Consider the following 21,140-nt stretch of genomic DNA (forward strand, 5'->3'; position numbering starts at 1 on the left):
CCGCCGTCTCTCCCCCGAGCAGCCCGCGGATGAGAACCCCCGGGTGCCCAAGGGCGATGGCACCAAGAAGCAGCTCTCGGTGGAGCACATCTACCAGAAGAAGACGCAGCTGGAGCACATCCTGCTCCGGCCCGACACCTACATCGGCTCCGTGGAGCTGGTCACCCAGGTGCGGGGGGAGGCTCGGGGCAAGGGAGGGCCGCGGGGCTAAACCGCCTGAACTCCTGGGTGCAGGCGAGAAGTCATCAACATCTGCTTGTAAAGCACAAAACATCTGTTTTACAAACTGATGGCAGGGAAGAGGAGAGGTGAGCCTGCGTACTTACGTATTTCTTACCTTCTTTTCAGCAAATGTGGGTTTTTGATGAGGGCTTGGGCCTTAACTGCAGAGATGTGACCTTTGTGCCTGGCTTATACAAAATCTTTGATGAGATTCTAGGTAAGGTGACCTGTCTGTTGAGTCAATGATTGATGAGTTAATGAGTACTGAATGTCTAAGGAACTGGAACTAAATGTAAGAACTTATCAAGTGTACTTTTATCTGGTTGCATTGTTGACCAAGTAATTTGATGGGCGGTGTTCGCAGAGTACACGCTTTGTTGATTGTGCTTGGAAATATTGGATACTAATGTCATTCCGTTAGCGCTACTTAATAGCACGCCATTCGTGGGATGATGGTGTGCTCTATTACAAAACCAATTTCATTTGGCCTCAAATTCTCCCTTTTATGCTAACTTGTAGTACTCATCTTTGTATCTTGCAAAATATTTGCATACCAAGATGATTATGAGTAACATTGTATTGAATTTTGCATTTGTTCTACTGAAGACACTTTATAGTTAATAGTTTTGTCTTGATTGAGAATGTAATAGAATAACAATAATCTTTCTATTCTAGTCAATGCTGCAGACAACAAGCAGAGGGATAAAAGCATGTCATGCATTAAAGTTACAATTGATGTGTAAGTTTTATCTCATTTTTGTTCATTGCTTTCCCAAGCACGTTAGATTTTCTCACTCAGATGCTGTTCTGCTAAGCTGGTGTAGTATTGGAGGGCTCTGCGACGTGGTCGACTCAAGTTGGACCAAATGTAAATCACCAGTTGTGAAAGCCTTTTTCTTTGCTTAGTCCCTTTGTCTGGTACAGAGTGCTGACTTGTGAAACGACTGCTTTTTTGTTGTTGCTGTTTTCTGTTGTGGCCATTTTCCTCTTTTCTTCCTCTCAACCTTTTTATTCTGTCATTAAGCACAGATAGAGGATTTTTATGTGTGGTGGTCCACTTCATAGACGGTATCAGGAGATGTGAGAATTTTTTTGTTGACTTGTCCTCCCTCTGCTGGCTGTTTCTGCACTTGCTGAACAGAGATTTGCTCTTGATGAAATGGTGGCTTTTCCCCAGAGCTTTTGTGTAATACTTGTTTCATAGCTCAGTCATTTGCAACCTTAAAAACACCCTTTTTTTTTTTTCCCCCTCAGAGAGATAACACAATCAGTGTATGGAACAATGGGAAAGGTATTCCAGTTGTTGAACACAAAGTGGAGAAGGTCTATGTGCCTGCTCTCATCTTTGGACAGCTACTGACATCCAGCAACTACGATGACAATGAAAAGAAAGTCACAGGTAGGGAAGACTCTCAAATGTGCGCTGATATTTCTGAGCAGCCTGATCAGTTTAAACGTGTGAACTGAATTAAAGCGGGGGACAGGGAGTCCCCTTGATGCAACATGAAAACGGCATTGTGACTCCATCAGAGAGAAGTCTCCATGCTCTATTTTATGGTAATAATGGTACAAACATGGAGAACAGGAAGAATTCTCTTTGAAAGCTAATCCCAATTAAATATGGGTTTGTAGTTACGTACTGAGTTTGTAGGATATTGTTGTGTATTGACAGTTGTGCTTTCATTGTGCTGAAGTGGCTGAACTCCTGTTAGTCTGGAATTCTTTTAGGTGTTTTTGAACAAAGGTGATAACACAAGTCTGCTTTTCTTCTAATTCCAGGTGGGCGAAATGGTTATGGAGCCAAACTGTGCAACATATTTAGCACAAAATTTACTGTGGAAACTGCATGTCGCGAATACAAAAAGTTATTCAAGCAGGTATGAGCACTTCTCATTTCAGTATGATTATACCCAAGATTTTCAAATAAGACCCTAAGTTTTTGGTCCAAAAATCTAGGCGTAACTTGCATTCAGTGCACCATGATTAGAATAAATATGACCCACAGTTACTGTACCACAAAATATAATTCAAATGAATAATGAAATGACCAGACATAGTCAGAATCTAGTTTTTAACCAATGGGTTTTTTTAATTTGAAAGTATTTGAAACTCATAGATCAGCTTGCTGCTTTTAAAAACTAAGCTAGTTGCTTGTGTGTGTTAGACTTGCAACTCACAAAACCTCCTTTTCTCAGACCTGGACAGACAACATGGGAAGGGCTGGTGAAATGAAACTAAAATATTTTGACGGAGAAGATTACACGTGTGTCACTTTCCAACCTGATCTGTCAAAATTCAAAATGAAAATTCTTGATAAAGACATTGTAGCACTAATGTCTCGAAGAGCATATGATATTGCTGGATCCACAAAGGATGTCAAAGTTTTCCTAAATGGACAGAGGCTGCCTGTAAGTGAGCACTTAAAAGAAACAGTAATACCTGTATTTCCGTGCCATTTAAACAATGAGATTTTGTTGAACCAATTTATGTCATTACACATAGTAAAGGGAAAGTTTGCGTGAGTGATTTCTCTACCCGTTTTCAGGAGGATATGAATTAAGTATTTATAGGGGCAGTTAGAAATGAGTTGTCTGCTTTCATCTGTATGCAGGTGAAAGGATTCCGCAGTTACGTGGACCTCTATCTGAAGGACAAAGTAGATGAAACTGGTAATGCACTTAAGGTTATCCACGAGGAAGTAAATTCTCGATGGGAAGTGTGTTTGACTTTAAGTGACAAAGGCTTCCAGCAAGTTAGCTTCGTCAACAGCATTGCCACTACAAAGGTAACTACTCTTTAGTTTAATTATTCAAACTAATGCCATATTCTTCATCATTAATATTCTTAGCTGCTTTCAAATGTATGCACGTTAGTGAAAAATACTTAGTTGCTTAATGTTGCAAAGACAATGCTTAAAGTTTTAAATAGATATGCATATTTTTTTCTTTGTGGAATCACCACCAAGTCTTTGGTCCCGTTTTCCCTTAGGGTGGCAGGCACGTTGACTATGTAGCTGACCAGCTTGTGACTAAACTCATTGATATTGTGAAAAAGAAGAACAAAAACGGAGTTGGAGTGAAGCCTTTTCAGGTACAATGTCAGAATTTCCCCAGTGGGAAACACAAGACTAGCATTATTGCAACTTGTAACTACAGCTTAATGCATTACTACATCGATTAATAATGCATATTTCCATGATACAGACTATATATATAAAATTGCTAGTTATAGAAGTCTCATATTGTCCAGTTTAAGCCAACTAACAATCTTTTCTTAGTTTGGCTGGTGTATTTTGTAATCAGAACACTGTAGTGTAGATGTACTAAAGTCAGTGTAGATGTACTAAAACTCGATATCTGTTAGAGAATATCTATTTAGGCTGAGAGCTGTTGATTCCTTGACATCCCAAATCATATAACATTGCTCATGAATGTTCATTAGCTGTCCTAAATTCTTTCAAGACATCTAGGAAAATTCAAAAACATACAGTAATAATTGAGTTTTTCCTCACTGTGTGATTCTAACAGGCAAATGTCAGGATGCTGTTACTGAGATGAGCCTGTATAATATGTGATGCTTGTATTTAATGTGTTGTATTTAACTGTAGGTGAAGAACCACATGTGGATTTTTGTGAATGCCTTAATTGAAAACCCAACCTTTGACTCTCAGACTAAGGAGAACATGACTCTGCAGCCAAAGAACTTTGGCTCAACCTGTAAACTGAGTGAAAAATTTACTAAGGCTGTAAGTATTGATATACACAGATAATCAAGAAGTCTGTTAAACTGCATCTTATGTTTAAGGTGGCAAATATACACTTTTGAAGTAACGTGATGAAAAATTCTGTCACTGTTAAGGGTTTTCCCACAATTGTTTTGGGTTATTTTTTGTATTGCAGGCAGCTGCCTGTGGCATTGTTGAAAGTATCCTAAACTGGGTAAAATTTAAAGCTCAGAGCCAGCTGAATAAGAAATGTTCGGCTGTGAAACACACTAAGATTAAGGGTGTTCCTAAACTGGATGATGCCAATGATGCTGGTAAGTGTTTTACATCCTTTGTAAGCAATTCCTTCAAAAACAGTTAAAACCTGTTTGTTAGACAAATGAAAGAATTGTCTCCTAAGGAAAAATGAGAAAACCTGTAATTATAGTTTATCGCCATTTCACAGTCCCATTTACTATGTTTACCCCGATTTACTGTGCAGTGCAACAAAACCTGTATGTGTTAGAAGATATTTATTCTCATTCAATTTCTGAGTATGCAGGCTTCGATTTCACTTTTTAGTTAGAAAATTGTCTTGATTTTTTTTTTTCTTTTAGGCAGCAAGAATTCTTTAGATTGTACGCTTATCCTGACCGAGGGAGACTCGGCCAAGACACTGGCTGTCTCTGGTCTAGGAGTGGTTGGTAGAGACAAATATGGAGTATTTCCCCTTCGTGGGAAAATACTCAACGTCAGAGAAGCTTCTCATAAGCAGGTTAGTTGGAAAATCGTTATAGTCTGCATGTTAGAAGGTGCGGTACACTTTGTGTAACGCAATGTGTTTTAACAGAGTCGGTACAGCTGAACACCTGGAACACTAACTCAGAAGAATAATGTCTTAAATGCCTGAGTCTAGTCTGAGCTTCAGTCTGCCTTGCTGGTTAGGTGGGAATATTGATTAAGTCCTGTTCGGTGTTTTGCCTGAAGGGGTAGTGTTTGTGGTGTGGACTAGAAAATGTTTGGAATTATCTAGAATAATTTAAGCATTAGACTTAATTAGTTTAGAAATGATAAGTTTCTAAACAGCCAAAAAAACATTGACAAGACAAAGCTCGGTCAATGGTATACTTATGGATAATGTTAGACTTTTTTTGAGCTACATTTTAAGTCTGAAAGACAAGTTTTCATTCCGTGTGATCTTTTCCAGATTATGGAAAACGCTGAAATCAACAACATCATCAAGATTGTGGGTTTACAGTATAAAAAGAACTATGAAGATCAAGAATCTTTAAAGAGTCTTCGCTACGGAAAGATTATGATTATGACAGATCAGGTTAGGCTCACTAAAATTGAGAACTGGGAGAGGAAAAAAAACACTTGAATACAGAGGACAGAAGAAAATACTACCTTTCGCCCACTGCCATTGTTGTACCTAACTCTCTGTATTTGTTTCTTTTTATCATTCTACATTTTAGTGGGTTGTAATGTCTTTTCAACCTCAAAACAAAACAGATAAAGTAGGGGCGGGAGTAGCATCACCAAATAGCTAAGTACTGTCTTTCCAGTCTGCTGATTGAAGGTCCTTGACCAGTCCTTGATACCTTTTTTGACCAAGAATAATATGCCTTTTCTGTTTCTCTGAATTTTCAGTAGTTAAACAAGACATGGTCACCTTTTTAGAAGTGAAAGTTAATAGGGTCAGTTAGCTGGAATTATAGAATCATTTGCTATTAAGCTAACAATTGTCAATTCCATCATGTCCCTGATCAAATATATCTTTTCTTCTTTTCTTTTTTAATCAGGATCAAGATGGATCGCATATCAAAGGTTTGCTGATTAACTTCATCCATCACAACTGGCCATCTCTTCTAAGACACAACTTTTTGGAGGAATTTATTACTCCCATCATAAAGGTAAGGGTTGGGTAGATAGTAAGGCAAATGAGTAAGGATCATTGGTCCAAATCTGCCTCTCATTTCACAGTTAAAATATTTGTTCATTGTAGGCCTCTAAAAGCAAAGAAGAAATTGCATTCTACAGCATTCCTGAATTTGAAGAATGGAAAAGCAGTACACAGAACTACAATTCATGGAAAATCAAGTACTATAAAGGTTTGTAGAAAACTTAATGTGGTGAAACTAAATGATCCAAGTAAGAGCATTCATGATTAAATTCAGTTAGTGTAGAAGAATTTTATGTACGTCTGGTCAATTCTGTCCCTTAACAGTTAGCCCTGCGCTTGCAGAAAGGCTTTGGATCGGGTGTCCATCAAGCCTCTTGCCTTCTAAGGTATTCTGATTACGAATACATGCAACATAAAATATAAAAGTAACGAAACGAGAACCTCTAACCTAATAAAATCGCAATAAAATCTCTCAAAATGGAACTACAATATTATAGGTAACAATTCTTTCAGCCCTCTTAGGTGATTATGCTCAGTTTCGTGTGCTATTTTCCATAGTGCAGTCCTTGTGTACTGTTAGCACCGTAAGTGCTTACTCCAGAATTGGTTAATAACAGTAAGAAACTTTCCAACTGCAGAACAGTGACTAGATGATGAGGAACCATTTCCAATTTGCAGTTAATAATTTCAGGTATCTACAGGAGTTACAGACCAAATCCAAACATACAACATGCCACTGCTCACTTATCTGTAATTCTTGCGATTTTTGTGATACCTTACATCTCATTTTAAAATAACGTAAGTTTTCAGTAAGTCATCTTCATGCTGTATGTTTATATGATGCATCACAGAAACTAGGCAGAGCAAAATACTTCTTTGAACTGCAACTCAACTTAAGCAAGAAGTTATTAGGATTAACTAGTACTATCTCTGCAGGTTTGGGTACCAGCACATCGAAGGAGGCTAAAGAATACTTTGCAGATATGGCTAAACATCGAATTGGCTTCAAGTATTCTGGTCCTGAAGATGATGCTGCGATCACCCTGGTAACTAACACTTGATTTAATTGCTGACTTACTACCTTTGGTATTTTACTGCTTAGAGTGCTGTGTATTTTCTCTTAAAATGCTCTTAGAGGCCTTTGGGCTTGAGACAATCTCTTTGTTACCAAGGCTACGGCTTTAGTCTGACCAGTAGAAGCAAATCTGTCCATAGACCTCAGGCCAAGAGTACCCTTTTAATGATAGTTTTTAAATATAGCTCAGAACAAACTAATCACTACAAACCAATTGACATTTTCAGACACAATAGTAAATATTCCTTTAAGATTTTTCTGCATATTCTGTTGCGGTTTTCTCCAAGTCAGACCACCCCTTTCTCCCCCAGATTTTCTTGTAAAATGGTTCACCAGTGGATTAAAACAGCCCTTGCTTCTGTGAACTTGTTCACCTTCAGTAGACATCGACTCTTAAGTATGCTGAGCTATTAGGCAATGCCAAAAAACCACCGTTTTCCCCAAAATATTAATTTCCCACCAAATCTGCTTTAGTTTTCTGTTATGTTAAAAATCAACACATTTAAACCTAACTACCATGTCTCCTAAAGACTGGTGGAAATTATGCTCTTAATATATTTAGCTACAAGAACCTTTTATTGCACTTCTTGGGCTATTAAGTCAGCCTGTTTAGCATGTTATTCTCCTGGGTGAAATGCTTTCTTTTCCCCAGTGATCCAATAGGGCACACCACAGAATGTCCCAGAACTGAGTTGCTTTTCATTTTGTAACATACAGGCCTTTAGCAAGAAGAAGGTAGAAGAGCGAAAGGAGTGGCTGACTAATTTCATGGAAGACAGAAGACAACGGAAGCTGCACGGTCTGCCAGAGGTAAAAGGTTTACGTATGTGAAGGAGACTGGTTTCCTGTCTCTCTCCGGGGCTGTTCTCAGCTTCATTCTGGCACGCTAGAGCTGCACAGAGCTCCGAGTTGGCGAGTCAGTCCCCGGATTACAGGCCAGTTCTAATGTTTCAGGATTTTACAGAGGAGCTTCTTCTCTCATTTGATCAGTGTAGCCTCATTGTCAATTGTCCAACAGTTAATTTCATTTTCAGCTCTCGTCTTTCAAATTGGTTTATCAATAGGGAAATGATAACTTGAGCTGGACTGTATGAAGACTATTTCTCAAAAAATGGGCCTGCATCATGGGAAGAGATGTTTCACTTTGCAATGCTGAGAATGTCAGCACTTGAGCAGTGTTTAGCTAGTCTTACAAGGAGCTTCCATTTTAGTGAAACTAGCCAAGTATGAGCTAAGAAACAGATTAGACTTTGTTAAAATTATGGCAATCTTGCACCTGTTTTTCTTAGGAATACCTGTATGGGAAAAATACTAATTACCTGACATACAATGACTTCATCAACAAGGAGTTAGTGCTGTTCTCAAACTCGGATAATGAAAGATCAATCCCATCTCTGGTTGATGGTAAGTTATTTCAAGACAGTGACTTTGCACAGTGCATTCCCCACCCATTAATAAATGGGGGTTTGTATGTCATACCATCAGAATCAGGGAACCTGCTGAGTTTTCAGGGTCGGTGTTCTGAAGTCTGTTTTCCGCTGTCCGAGTTTTTTAATCTTTGGATTAAATGTCTTGTCCATTTTGTAGTATGTTATTGCAAGCACCATGCTCTCCTGGTATAGAATCTTTAGGTGTATAAGAAGTTCCTAGTCTCTAGAGAGCAGAAGCTAAGTGAAACGTATGGTGCATTCTAATCACCAGATCTTTTCTTTTTTATACAGGTTTGAAGCCAGGGCAAAGAAAAGTTCTGTTCACATGTTTCAAGCGAAATGATAAGCGGGAGGTGAAGGTTGCTCAACTGGCTGGTTCTGTAGCTGAGATGTCCTCATACCATCATGGTGAAGTAAGAGCCTGACCTGGTTGTGCAAAATGCTGTTTAAATGAAAGGCAAAAAAGCCCTTCTGTTGACTTGATAGTTAAGATGCCTCTAAAGCAGGATTAGATATTTGAGTATAAAAACCAAAGCAAAGTGGCTGTATATCCGCTATTAATATTTAAGTATTAATTTAATGGTCGATCTGCCTGTCCTACCTATGCTTTATGGGCATATATTTCATTCAAATTGTAGAACAGGGAAAAACCCACTTTATTTGTGATAGATTTAGGCAGATGTTAATAGCCTTTCTACCTTGGTAAGGAGAAGTTAAGTACTAAAACAAGCTTCTCTTGGGAGACTGATAGAATCTTTCATTGGAGGTTTCAAGAACAGGTAGACAGCAATATGTGGTGGGTCACTGGAATATGTATCGTCATCCAGACTAGAGGATCTTGGGATGTACTTTCCTCTGGTATTTTATTAGTTGAGTTAATCCTCTATACCAGTTCTGTTGTTGGTGTGAATTTTGACTTTAACTTTGTCCATTCAGTGAAAAATTCTGCAATTTTAGCTTTAAACCTTCCTTTATTGCAGGCATCGCTGATGATGACTATTATTAACTTAGCTCAGAACTTTGTGGGCAGTAACAACCTCAACTTGCTACAGCCTATCGGTCAGTTTGGCACAAGGCTGCATGGTGGGAAAGACTCTGCCAGCCCTCGATACATCTTTACAATGCTCAGGTCAGCATTAAAAATTTCTTACTGTCTTAAATGCTCTTAGCATGTTACTGGACTCAATTTGATGGCATTTAAAATGAAAAATGAATTTACTTTTTCCCTTTAAAATTTTGGACTGCTTGCATACTCAGAGTAGCAACAACAAAGTAAATTTGGATCCTAGATTCAGATATGTAAACTTGGTTATCATCCCAGAGAACAGAAAGGCAGAGCAGACAATATGGAAATGGGAGCGAAAACAAAGGGGGAAATTTGGGTGGGATAATAAAAAATGAACTCGAGTTGGGAGAATGAAGTTGTAGTATCTGAAAGTACAGCGCTGTGGTTTCCATGGCCTAATGGTGCACCCAGGCTGAACTTGATCAAATCTGTTACTTGAGCACATGTATGGTTGTACTAAAGCAAGGTGTACAGAGAACTGAAGCCTTCCCAGACATTGTCTAATTTACATACTTAAAGTATGAGCTTAGGGTCCCATATAGTCAGCGGAAACTGTAGAGATTGGTGAGGTTGCTGAAGATGTGTCTCTGGAGTGTTACTGTAGAAGCCTGGGTTCCTAACATAGACCCCCAGGCTGTATGGCTAAGGTTGACTGATAGGAATACTGATTTGTGGGTTTTGTTTGTTTTCAGGGGGGTTCTTTTTGCATGATGGTCACTGTTCTGTAACAAGAATTTGGGTTTAAATTCTCTTTTCTATTCTAGCCCACTGGCACGGTTGCTGTTCCCACCAACGGATGACAATATACTGAGGTTCCTATATGATGACAATCAACGTGTGGAGCCAGAATGGTATATGCCTATCATTCCAATGGTGCTGATAAACGGGGCAGAAGGGATTGGTACTGGCTGGTCCTGTAAGATCCCCAACTTTGATATCAGGGAAGTTGTGAATAATATCCGTCGTCTGATGGATGGAGAAGAGCTATTGCCAATGGTAAATAATATATCTTTTTAAAAAAGTCTCACTTGTTCGTTTATTCAGCACATATTGGAGCATTTCATGCAAGTGCTTAAAAACAGAAGCATCGACACAAAGCTGAATCCAGTGTTCTCTTCTGCTTAGCTTCCTAGTTACAAGAATTTCAAAGGCACGATAGATGAGCTGGGACCTAATCAGTATGTGATAAGTGGTGAAGTGTCTATCCTCGATTCTACAACCATTGAGATCACTGAGCTGCCTGTCAGAACATGGACACAGGTAATAAACAGTGAATTTGCCCTAGGAATGTATAGTTTGCCCTGTAAAGCAAAAAGTGATTAGTGGGATTTGGAGCTTTTCATCTCCATGGAAAACACGGGTCTGACTTTGATTCTTTTCTCAGACGTATAAAGAGCAAGTTCTGGAGCCAATGTTAAATGGGACTGAGAAGACACCCCCACTAATCACAGACTATAAAGAATATCACACAGACACGACAGTGAAGTTTGTAGTGAAGATGACGGAAGAAAAACTAGCTGAAGCTGAAGCAGTGGGGCTGCACAAGGTCTTCAAACTCCAAACAAATTTAACATGCAACTCCATGGTATGTAATAGATTTTACTGAAGAAAGTTCTTGGTTTAACTCAAAGACTGTGTGGACAGCTGCAGTTGCTGTGTGTAACAAAAATGCTCTTTTGCAGTAACCTATTCACTTTGATTTTTCTGCTGTTACTGATTTTAAATCAGCTTTCTAAATATACCTTTAAAAGGTCAAGAGACTGGCTTGGTAACGGGCCCAGAGTGGTAAGGTTTTGCCTGAAGGAGTCAAAGTGATCCGAAATCACACGATTTACAGAGACCTTTGTTGTGACAACAGCACTGCCATTGAATGTCTGGATTCTGACAATGTGTGAAGCTTGATGTGAGATGTTTATCCTACAGATAGCTTTAAGATTCAAGTAACCGTAACCCTACTACGTGTTTTCAAGAACTTTGAAATTCCAAGATTGTCTCTGCTGCTGTGCTTGCAAACTGAAGTAATTTCTAAAACAACACTAAGGTTTTATAATTTGTTGGCTAATAATTCCATTTTACTATCACAGATGTGCTCTAGGTAATTTGCAGTGGGTTTGGAAATCAGTTTTATCATCGTAATGCTTGTGTTCTTTCATCTAGGTTCTTTTTGACCATGTTGGCTTTCTCAAGAAGTATGACTCTCCCCAGGATATTCTCAAAGAGTTCTTTGAACTCAGACTCCGATATTACAATTTGAGAAAAGAATGGCTTATTGGAATGCTAGGTGCCGAGTCTGCAAAACTGAGCAACCAGGCTCGTTTCATCCTGGAGAAAATAGATGGCAAAATTGTGATCGGTATGCATTGTTCTTGGGCACTTAGTTTATGAAACGGGGAGAACAACTAGGGTGCTCCCTTGAGTTCTGTCAGCACCCCCTCAGCGCCGGACTGACTCTTAACAAACTACACCAGAGCTTATCTTTCTGTTCCAGTAACATAAAAGAGGAAAATGCTTCACAGAGTATGCTTGGTCTGTAGAGCATTATGCACGTATTAATTAAAATGGGATACTCATACAGCTTTCCCACTGCGTGTTTGACACTATATTGAGAGTAGAATTTTTTAATAGTTTAGCAATAATTCCTATCTATTTCTGACTCAGTAGGAATAAGAGTTAAGTACTGGTGGGGTTAGAAAGAGGTAGTGTTTTCTGTTCAAATGCATGCTTCTTAAGAACCCGTATCTCTCTGTGTTATCTTTGTGAACCTCTGCAAAAATATTCCAAATCATGTTCTCAGCGGATTGGGGTTTCAAACTTAGAAGGTAGTCAAGTTGGCAGCATCTGAGAATCATGAGCTAGAAAAAGAAACAGATCTTTGTTCCCACCATTCAAATTTTTCAATTAACTTCTCCACCTCAGCCTCAAAGGCAGTCTGTGTTTCACTTGCATTCGTGGAGGATGCAACTAGACAAAGTGTCATAAGATGCTTTGTGGTTTGTGTCTGAAGGCAGCCCAATAATCCCAACAGCCTGTGTCTGTCTGACTTGACTCAGGAAGAGAAATAATTCCCTTGAAATGCATTTTCTTGTTTTTTTTTGTAATAAGTAGTTCCAAGGCTGACAGAGCTGGTTTCATTTGTGTTTGTGTCTCATGGTTGATTGCTTCTGGTGTCTCAAAAAGGAACAAGCTCCAGCTGAAGCATTTCCATTGGCTGGGCCACTTGTAGCATAAATTTTCCAGGTGATGTCTAAAGAGGTGCAAGGTACACCAAAGCCTTTGAGTGCTATCAGGGTTTTTTTTTCCTCCACCTGCCTGCCTATTATTGTGAAAATGTTTTGATACCACCACACCTTTTTTTCCAAGTTCAAAAACTACTTAGGGCAAGAGAAATGCATATATGGAAATGAAGAAAAAAAATATTTACAGTGCTCTGGCAGGTGTTCCTGACAGGTATAGGAGCAATGCTGACCTGACATCACCGCTAAGTAGGAACTTTTTAGGTGTTATTTCAGGTTCTTCCACATGTCCCACCTCTGATGAGGAAAGGCTATTTTAGAGCCCAATAGGATGCTGAGCTGCTAGAACTGTGGGATCCAAAATGTAAAGCTCATTTGTCTTTCCTAACAGCGATTGGTAGTGGTCACTAACTGACAATCCTGAAACGTCTGTTTACAGAAAACAAACCCAAGAAAGAGTTGATTCAAGTTCTTATCAAGAGAGGGTACGAATCTGACCCAGTGAAGGCTTGGAAGGATTCACAAAACAAGGTAATGCTTCAGTCATCCTCTCTAAATAGATCCAAACTGACCCCTATTGCCATAATTCGTATGAAGAAGCCCAAGTTGCTTCTCAATTTGTAGGATTCGAGAGCTTGCGTCTCTGGTATGTCTGTGATAGGAAACATAAGACAAGCAGAAATCCAGTCTCTTGTTCAGAAGGCACTGAGACCTAGTCATTCGGGTTGGAGTCTGCCAGGTCAAGTCCTCTTGCCACAGCAATTTCTGCTCTTCCTTATTCCTTTCGCCTGTGGGACACAGTTGTGGGAGGGCTGTGAGGAAGATGACAGCTTTAAGGAGCCTGAGAAGAGAATCTGGACTGTTACAACAGAGAGGCCAAATACAGTAGAGCAAAAGATATTTGGAGAATTGTTTTTGCAGATGAATTCCTCTGTGCAATAGCAGTTGAGGTTTTAAGAAGCATAACTATTCATTTCTGAATTGTTCTAGAAGAGTCTAGGACACCATAAGCACATGGAGTACTTGTGATGCAGTCCAAATTTGATCAATAGCCCTACCCTTCTATGTCAATATATTTGTGGACAATGTTTGTTTTAAATCCACATTCAGGAAGAAGAGGAGGAGGAGGAGGAGAGTGACGAATCAGCTGCAGCCACCGGACCAGACTTCAACTATCTGCTGAACATGCCCCTTTGGTATCTGACTAAAGAGAAGAAAGATGAGCTCTGTAAGCAGAGAGATAACAAAGTACGTTCCTTCCTCCTCTTATAAAAGCATTGTTATATAGTGGGGGTTTTTCTGTTGGTGGATTAAACTATGTGACTAATGATTATCAACTGTGATTCCCTTTAGGAAAAGGAGCTGGAAAACCTTAAGAGCAAGAGTCCCTCTGATCTATGGAAGGAAGACCTTGCTGTCTTTGTTGAAGAACTTGATGTATGTCAATATTCCATGCAGTTGACTGACTCCCTTGTAGTCTTATCCACCAGCTCTTTATTGTCTTCTTTTGTCATAACGAGGAAACTAAAAATGATAACTCCTATGTCTTGCACTCATTGAGGAGAATGAAAAGCCTTCTTCACCTTCCTGGCTTGGATAGGAGTAGCACTGCTTTGGGCCAGGGAGTCGAAACACCCAGGCTGCTGTTGGAAGGCGGTCAATTACCATTCTGAGTAGTGAAGAGGAGTTTTAGGAAGGCTTGAGGGAAAAGCAGTACTTGGATATAGTCTGAGAAGATATAGATCAAAAGGCTTTTTGGACACTGAAAAGGTGGAGGAGGAGCTGGCCTTCACTGAACAGAGCCCAAATTGTGGGCAGGTATCTCTGCACCGTCACTGCCGGTCACTGCCTGTGTCTCTTCTTACTCCTCAAGTAACCCAACTACAGCTCTGGCTTAAATCATTGCTTGAAAATGTGCAAATCTGTAGCAGAGTAGGAAGCTTCATTTAAACCGATGGTAGGAAATCTATCGGGAAATATAGCGTGCTTTACTGCAAGGGCTGTGGTGGTGGGTTTTTTTCAGTAGTACATTGTTTCTTTTGTATTCTCATGGTTGTTTGATTTTATGCTCGCGTCTGCAGGCAGTGGAAGCCAAGCAAATTCAGGATGAGATGACGGGGTGTGTTGGTAAACCTTTAAAGGTGAAAGGAGGGAAAACGAAGGTGAAGAAGACGCAACTGTCAGAAGTAATGCCATCACCTCATGGCATAAGGGTTGTTCCTCGGATAACTGCAGAGATGAAGGCAGAGGCAGAGAAGAGAACTAAAAAGAAAATAAAGGTAAAAAGGAACCTTCTGAATGCTTAATCTTTCTTTACATCCTCTTCAGTACAGTCCTAAAGAAATGCAAGTTCTTGTTAGCTGAACTGATCCTGATGAAGCAGCTCTTCAGGGAGAGGGACAGAATCTTAGGACATGGGGAACACTGGAAATGGATGTTTCTCAGTCTAAAGGAGAACAGATTTGCTAATGTACCGGGAGGCTGCTTAGAGGGAAATCTTTTGGCGAGAGCATATATCACAATGTCAGAGGTGGGTTGGTGGCTTAGAAATGAAAAGGCAGCTGCAAGTAAGGTTGTTCTAGGTGTCTCGGGGATTTTATAAATCCTCTAACAGGCAGGAAGTACAGCTAGTCAATTCACTCCTCTAGAACAGCCGTTGCATTTCCAGTAATGCTTTCAGCCACTTAATGCCATTATTGTTCTTGACATCAAGGAGATAAAGAAGATTTAATTCTTTTTTTTATAGGGCTAGTTGAAATTATGCCATTCAGCCATTTGCAACATAGAAAATTAAAATATCCCTCACCTGTTTTGACCTGTAAGCCAGACATACTGCTCCTTTCCTACAGATGGTTCCATCTAACAGTTTTTCCAAATAACTTGCACTGTTGTTTTTAACCCACCCCGTTCAATTCTGCATCCTCAACACACCCTAGAGCCGTACCATCAGCACACAAAGGCGGTACCAAAGCGCTTTCAGGAGTGGGGACAAAGTTCCTGTTTTTGTTAATGTTGGATTTTGCATTTTAAGTCACCTGATCTGGGGAGAAATCGTGTCTGATGTACTTGGCTGTAATCAGTTTTACACACAGTTTGTTTCACAAACTCAGGTTTCTTGTATCACTAACTTTCATACATCTAAAATAAGCAGCTCCTTTCTACGTTACTCTGTGTACCTCTTCTAATTGCGTGAGCTGACTTGCTATCTATTTGATATCTGCGTGTATCTTCAGAGTGAAAAAAATGAGTTTGATGAGAATCAAGAAGAAAACACATCAGGAGACAAAGAATCTGCAGGCCTGAAGCAGAGATTAGCGCAGAAGCTTAATACTGAGCAAGGTAAATGCTTTTCTATGTTATTCCATCAACGGAAAGTGAGGGGAAGGGTTGTAAATTTGGTTATCTGACCTTTTCCTGAAGGTCATGAGTAATATCTAGGATCGGTATTTTTGGAAAAACTGGGTGAGAGAGAAAGTGATCCTGGAAAGTAATCGAGCAGGCTAGATTACTATTTCTCTTCAATGTTTAAGCCAGAATCCTCTGAATTCATTGATGTATTTCTAAGTTGAGCATGAACTGCTGAGCCTGAAGTACACATGGAAGCTTGCTGGTTCATCCTGCCTCCCAATGTTTTTCAGGTGCTAAGAGACAGGCCACTCTACCGTTTAAGCCATTAAAGAAAATGAAGAAACGAAACCCTTGGTCTGACTCAGGGTCTGAGTCAGAGTCTGATTTTGAAGTGCCTCCTCGCAGAGAGAGAGTGGTTCGCCAGGCAGCAGGTGAGTGACAACTCAAATGCGGAAGAGGGGCACTCTGTGGAGGAGAAAATTGAACCAACTCTTTAGAGAGCTTCCAGAGTCTCAGTCAGAAATGCTTTATAAGAGGCTTTTTTATTTTACTGTATATAACAACTAAATATTTCTACCATTTGAGCAGATTTTCACAATGCTTTTCAAGGAAAAACTAGAGAAATAAGGTTATCGGTTTTAATTACACAACTGTCTTGGCAAATCAAATGCTCTGTTGGTAAGTGCGCACAGGAAATGTGTGATTTGGAGTCTTCTCACTGGCAATCTCAGTATCTGCTTGTTTTTATTTGGATCTTTATTTTTTAGTAACTGCAGCTAAAATATTGAAAAAGAAACTGAAATGCATATTGCCAAATGTGTAAAATAATACATCTGTGTCATTTCATCAGCCAAAGTCAAGACCATAATCAGTTCGGACTCAGATGAAAATCTCTCCAGCTCAGATGAGGAGTCTGAATTTCATGGCGACAGTGAAAGCAACTCTGAATCGGATACAAACTCAAAAGAAAAACCTCCTCCCAAGCCCAGAGCTGCTCCGAAGTGAGTATTTCTCCACGTAGTCACTGGAAATTAGTTGTGCTTCTGGTGTTAATGCTATATAGAAATTACTGCCTCTTTTTCTTCAATGCACGGATTTAGTGCATATTAAGTTGGAAAAAATACTTGTGGTTTTGTTTTCTAGGGAAACCACTGAAAAAGCAGCTAAAGCTCCCAAGCAAAAGCCAGTGCAAAGCGCTATCCCTGGTGAGTACAAGACCTTCTAAAGCTTGTCGATTTTCCTAAAACCCCAGGAGAGCGCACTGGGCGTTCTGATCAGCGCTCAACACTGACAAGGGCAGCCGTCAGTCACAAGATCTTGCAAAGAAACTTTGATGGCAGCGTACAAGCTGGTTTCAGTGCACCAGACTTGTCCAAGTTGAATTTGTAATTAATCCAGTTTTAATAGTTGCTCTTTTTGTAAAGTGGATCAAAGTGATTTTCTTCTGCTCTAATGTCTGTGGCCAGAGTAGATGGTTTGACCATTTCAGACTTATTTTCTGCTTTCTTCATTCAGTTCAAGTCCAAGATGTTGCTAACGAAAATGTGAGTCAAGCTCCTGCAGCTCCTTCTGTCTCTGTGCCTAGCAGTAAGGCTGTATCTAAAAAACCTGCAGCTAAGAAGGCCAGTGCCACCAAGGGTAAGGCAAAGTTTAGTAAGGTCATTTTTAAATAACAATTATTATTCCTGTGGGAAACAAGTCTGAGTGATTTTGCTAGGCATTCAGAGGCCTGAGTAACTTGAGTTTTCATTTCAGAAAAGATCTGAGGTTTGTGGCAAAGGTTGTCTGGTTGTTGTCATTTTTAAAGAAGTCTGTTTCCAAACATGTCATGTTCTAGTTCATCTCAGACATGCTTGAAGGGAGTGAATTTTAGTTTGGGAACAGGAAAAGTGAATGCTTCCTACAGTGCTATGTAATACTTGGCAGAAATAATCTGAGTGGAATTTATGTCTTGCAGTCAATGTTCTACTTCATGTCTGTTTGGGAAGAAAGCTGCTTGGTAGCTTGCTTCCCAGGAAGAAGAAAAGCTTCTTTGGGGTGGCTTGTTCCATTTAGCGCTAGTTCGACCTCATAAATCTACAGCATTTGACTCAGGTTTTTTTAAACTTAACTGCCCAGAGTCTTTGTCAGATTTTGAAAGCTGTTTTGCATATTCCATCACTAGCTGGGTTTGATCCCAGCAGTAAAATAGTACGTTACTTCACAGCAAAATAGCTGTTTCTTCCACTTCTAAATTGAGAAAGCCTGTTATCATTCAGAAATGGCTTGCTCATTTCAGCTTAACTTGGAGACATGCTTCAAGATGCTGTTAAAAAAATGTCAAAATATAGGTAAGGAAGAACTCCACAAGTAACTGTTTAGTATAGATGGTAAATTCGTTCCTTCCCTGTGCCAAAGCTTTGAAGGTCTAAGATGGGTTATGCAGCCTGGAGAGTTCAGGACTTTTCAGTCTGAAATAGTCTGTAAATGGCTTTGGGTACGCTTTAATTTGATCCTCTAAATGTAGTGGAACTAAGCAGATAAACAACCTCATTTCTCATAATTTTGGTAAAGAGCAATCTTTCTAGAAAACCATGCTTCAAAAATGAGACGACCTGTGTGCTGACCTCGCAGTGTAGTGCAGAGCTGTATTTGTGTTGGAAGTGATTCACAGGCTGTGAGTGAGAAGAGAGGCAGCAAAACAGGGGTTTAAAGGCAGAGTTCTGTTTCAGATAACCAGCCGTCCATCGTGGAGATTCTAGCCAAGAAAAAGGCTGCGCCCAAAGCCAGCAAGCCGGCGGCGAAGGAGGGATCCCTGGATTCTGAGACTGGAGCAGCGGGTGACAAGAAGCCTGGCCAGACCAAGGGGTGGAAAGTTGTCAAAAGGCAGCCAAGTTCTTTGGATTCAGATTCAGATTCAGATTTTGGCTCAAAGCCTTCCAAATCAGTCGCAGCAAAGGTTTGTACCCCGCCACCCGTTAGAGCCGAGGGGGTACCACGGCGTGCAGTGTCGGTTATTCTGGCAGAAAAAGCACGGTAGAGGTAGACGCTCCTGCGCGACACCCGTCTTTATTGCTGGCTGTGGGGAAGGTGGGTGAGAAGGGGGGGTTGGCACACATACCGCTCCCAGGTTGTTGGTTTGGGCTCATCAGTCCGAGCAGCCGCCTCAGCCGTGGCACAGTGGTGCGTTCTATGCTAAGTGAGTGTTCCCTGTTTATACTCGGATTCATGATTCGCTTCTCGACTGTTTTCCCTCCAGAAATCCAGGCTGGAAGACAATGGTAGCGTTACTGTTGATCCAACAGCTCTTGCAGACAGCCCCGTAGCAGCTGTGCCCCGTACCAGACCTGGACGTCTCAAAAAGCCTGTCCGGTACTTGGAGGAGTCCGATGAGGATGATATGTTTTGAATTTTTATGAAGATTTTAAACTGCTGATCCAAACCGATCTACGAACTAGCCTTCAGCAGAGCTCCTGACAAGCTCTGACCAAAGAACAACATCTCAGACTAGGAAATCTTTCCACTGAATTTAAGCTAGTCCCAAAATGTTTGTTACAAGTTAATACAGCTCTATTTTTCTTGGTTTTAAATAACTTTAGATTTGTTTAAACAGGAACACCCCTGCCCTTTTCTAGTGAACAATGTGCCCAGCTAGTGCTGATGCACTTCCCTCTGGCCCATTAGCTAGCTGGAATCTTTTCACACTTTGTGGTTATTTTAATGGTAAAGTTGACTTTAGAACGTATCAAATCCTTTAAAATACCCTCTCACATAGCTACCTTTCTCTTTAGATAGCTTAAAAAGTAATAAAATATGTCAGCTTTTAACTCCACAGCCGTAGAGACGTGACACGGGAGGTGCGGGCATTCAGAACTCCATGCTAGTGTTTTTCTTTCTCTTTTGCAGTCCTTTGTGTCTGTGCAAGCCTCTCTTGCTCAACCTCTGCCATGTTGAGTTTTAGCCTTTGGTTTTTTAAATTCAGATTTAGCAATGGAGGTTTGTGCAGACTTGTCTCCGCACTCTGCTCAGTGTTGGCAGTTTTATCTTCTGCCCGGCTGCCAAGAAACCCCGTGTTCAGCCCAGAGGTCGTCTTCAGGTAAGAGACGCTCATGACTGCCGATGCCTTGTGCCGTTAAAGAGCTGAACGGGCGTCTCTGCAGTGGCGGCTGAGCGAGACGGGCTCGTGGGGAGACAGACAGAGGCAGGATGGACATTCCCCATCCAAGGATCTTTGAACTGCGGGAACTTGCAGGAAAGCCGGTTGGTTATTCCAGTGCACGCGTTGGAAGGCAGCAGGTTCCCCCGTGCTGAGCTGCTCTGCTGCCGTACTTGGCACTAAAACGGCTGCTGATCAGGGCGGCTGCTCCACACCGCGAGGCTTTTCCTGCCTCTTTGTTCCTGGGGACAAAGAACTTCCCCTCAGCCTCCACACGCCCGGCTGCACGAGGAGCGCCGTCCCCTGCGAGGTGAGGCTTGTTTGTCACCTCGGTGCCGCCGAACGGTCAGACCTTCCAGCCCTCGGCTTCCTCAGCAGAAGCAGGGAAGCGCCAGCTTCCCCTTCCCCTTAGGAGTACTTCACTGGAGTATTTATCGAGTTGTGGTTTGCTTTGCATAGAGCCATTTCTATAGCGCTGTTTCTTGTCCATGTAAATATTTTCTGTGTTTTTCTTGTCCCGAGTTTCTGTCCTTTTAATATTTATGTAATAAAAGTGATTTTACTCAAGCTTTCTTTAATAAAAAGGAGTTGTCCTCAGCTGCCTCTTCCCTCGGTTTTCCCTTGCGCCAGCTCTCCAGAGCCGTGGTTTGCCTTTGGCCATGGTGAGTACCTGAAGCTCTGACTTTCTCAGGAGCTTGCACCCGTCTAAATGGGGTCAGCCCCATTGGCTAACCGCACTCGTTACTTCTTCCAGTGCTGGTTTAGCCGATTTTGGCATCGTTACAGAAATGACCATTGCAGAGCTTGTGTCAAGCCTTGGTCTCTGTGTAGGTTTCCAAATTTTGGGGTACCCAGCATCTGCCCCAAAGTTCTACGTCTGCAGCTGGCAGGGGTGGCCACAGGTGAGCGGTGGCTGAAGTTTGCCCCGTGCTCAGCGCTCCTGCGACGGAGTTTTACTCTCGGGCGCTGGGTCTGTGCTACGCTGCTGCTCTGGGCTGGAGTCGCACCCCTGGGGGGCTGCTCCT

At 41.0% G+C, this 21,140-nt stretch overlaps 1 protein-coding gene across 1 annotated transcript; it reads left to right on the forward strand.

Annotated features, from left to right (window-relative positions):
• Positions 1 to 13: 13 nt before the first annotated feature.
• On the forward strand, positions 14 to 19,368 carry TOP2A (topoisomerase (DNA) II alpha 170kDa; the record flags this gene model as incomplete). The annotated part of the gene is made up of 34 exons (XM_009701803.1): positions 14 to 169; positions 349 to 439; positions 898 to 959; positions 1,477 to 1,621; positions 2,002 to 2,099; positions 2,418 to 2,630; positions 2,834 to 3,007; positions 3,211 to 3,312; positions 3,830 to 3,967; positions 4,122 to 4,260; positions 4,543 to 4,700; positions 5,133 to 5,258; positions 5,728 to 5,838; positions 5,931 to 6,036; positions 6,765 to 6,874; positions 7,621 to 7,713; positions 8,193 to 8,307; positions 8,625 to 8,746; positions 9,314 to 9,462; positions 10,164 to 10,395; positions 10,525 to 10,659; positions 10,784 to 10,984; positions 11,557 to 11,752; positions 13,072 to 13,163; positions 13,743 to 13,880; positions 13,986 to 14,069; positions 14,714 to 14,911; positions 15,866 to 15,971; positions 16,271 to 16,411; positions 16,831 to 16,981; positions 17,124 to 17,185; positions 17,496 to 17,618; positions 18,692 to 18,918; positions 19,219 to 19,368. Coding segments are annotated over 34 exons (4,644 nt in total), but the record flags the coding sequence as incomplete, so codon positions are not given.
• Positions 19,369 to 21,140: the final 1,772 nt, after the last annotated feature.

Source organism: Cariama cristata, unplaced genomic scaffold (assembly GCF_000690535.1).
Source record: "Cariama cristata isolate BGI_N322 unplaced genomic scaffold, ASM69053v1 scaffold37336, whole genome shotgun sequence".
Taxonomy (NCBI): Eukaryota; Metazoa; Chordata; class Aves; order Cariamiformes; family Cariamidae; genus Cariama; species Cariama cristata.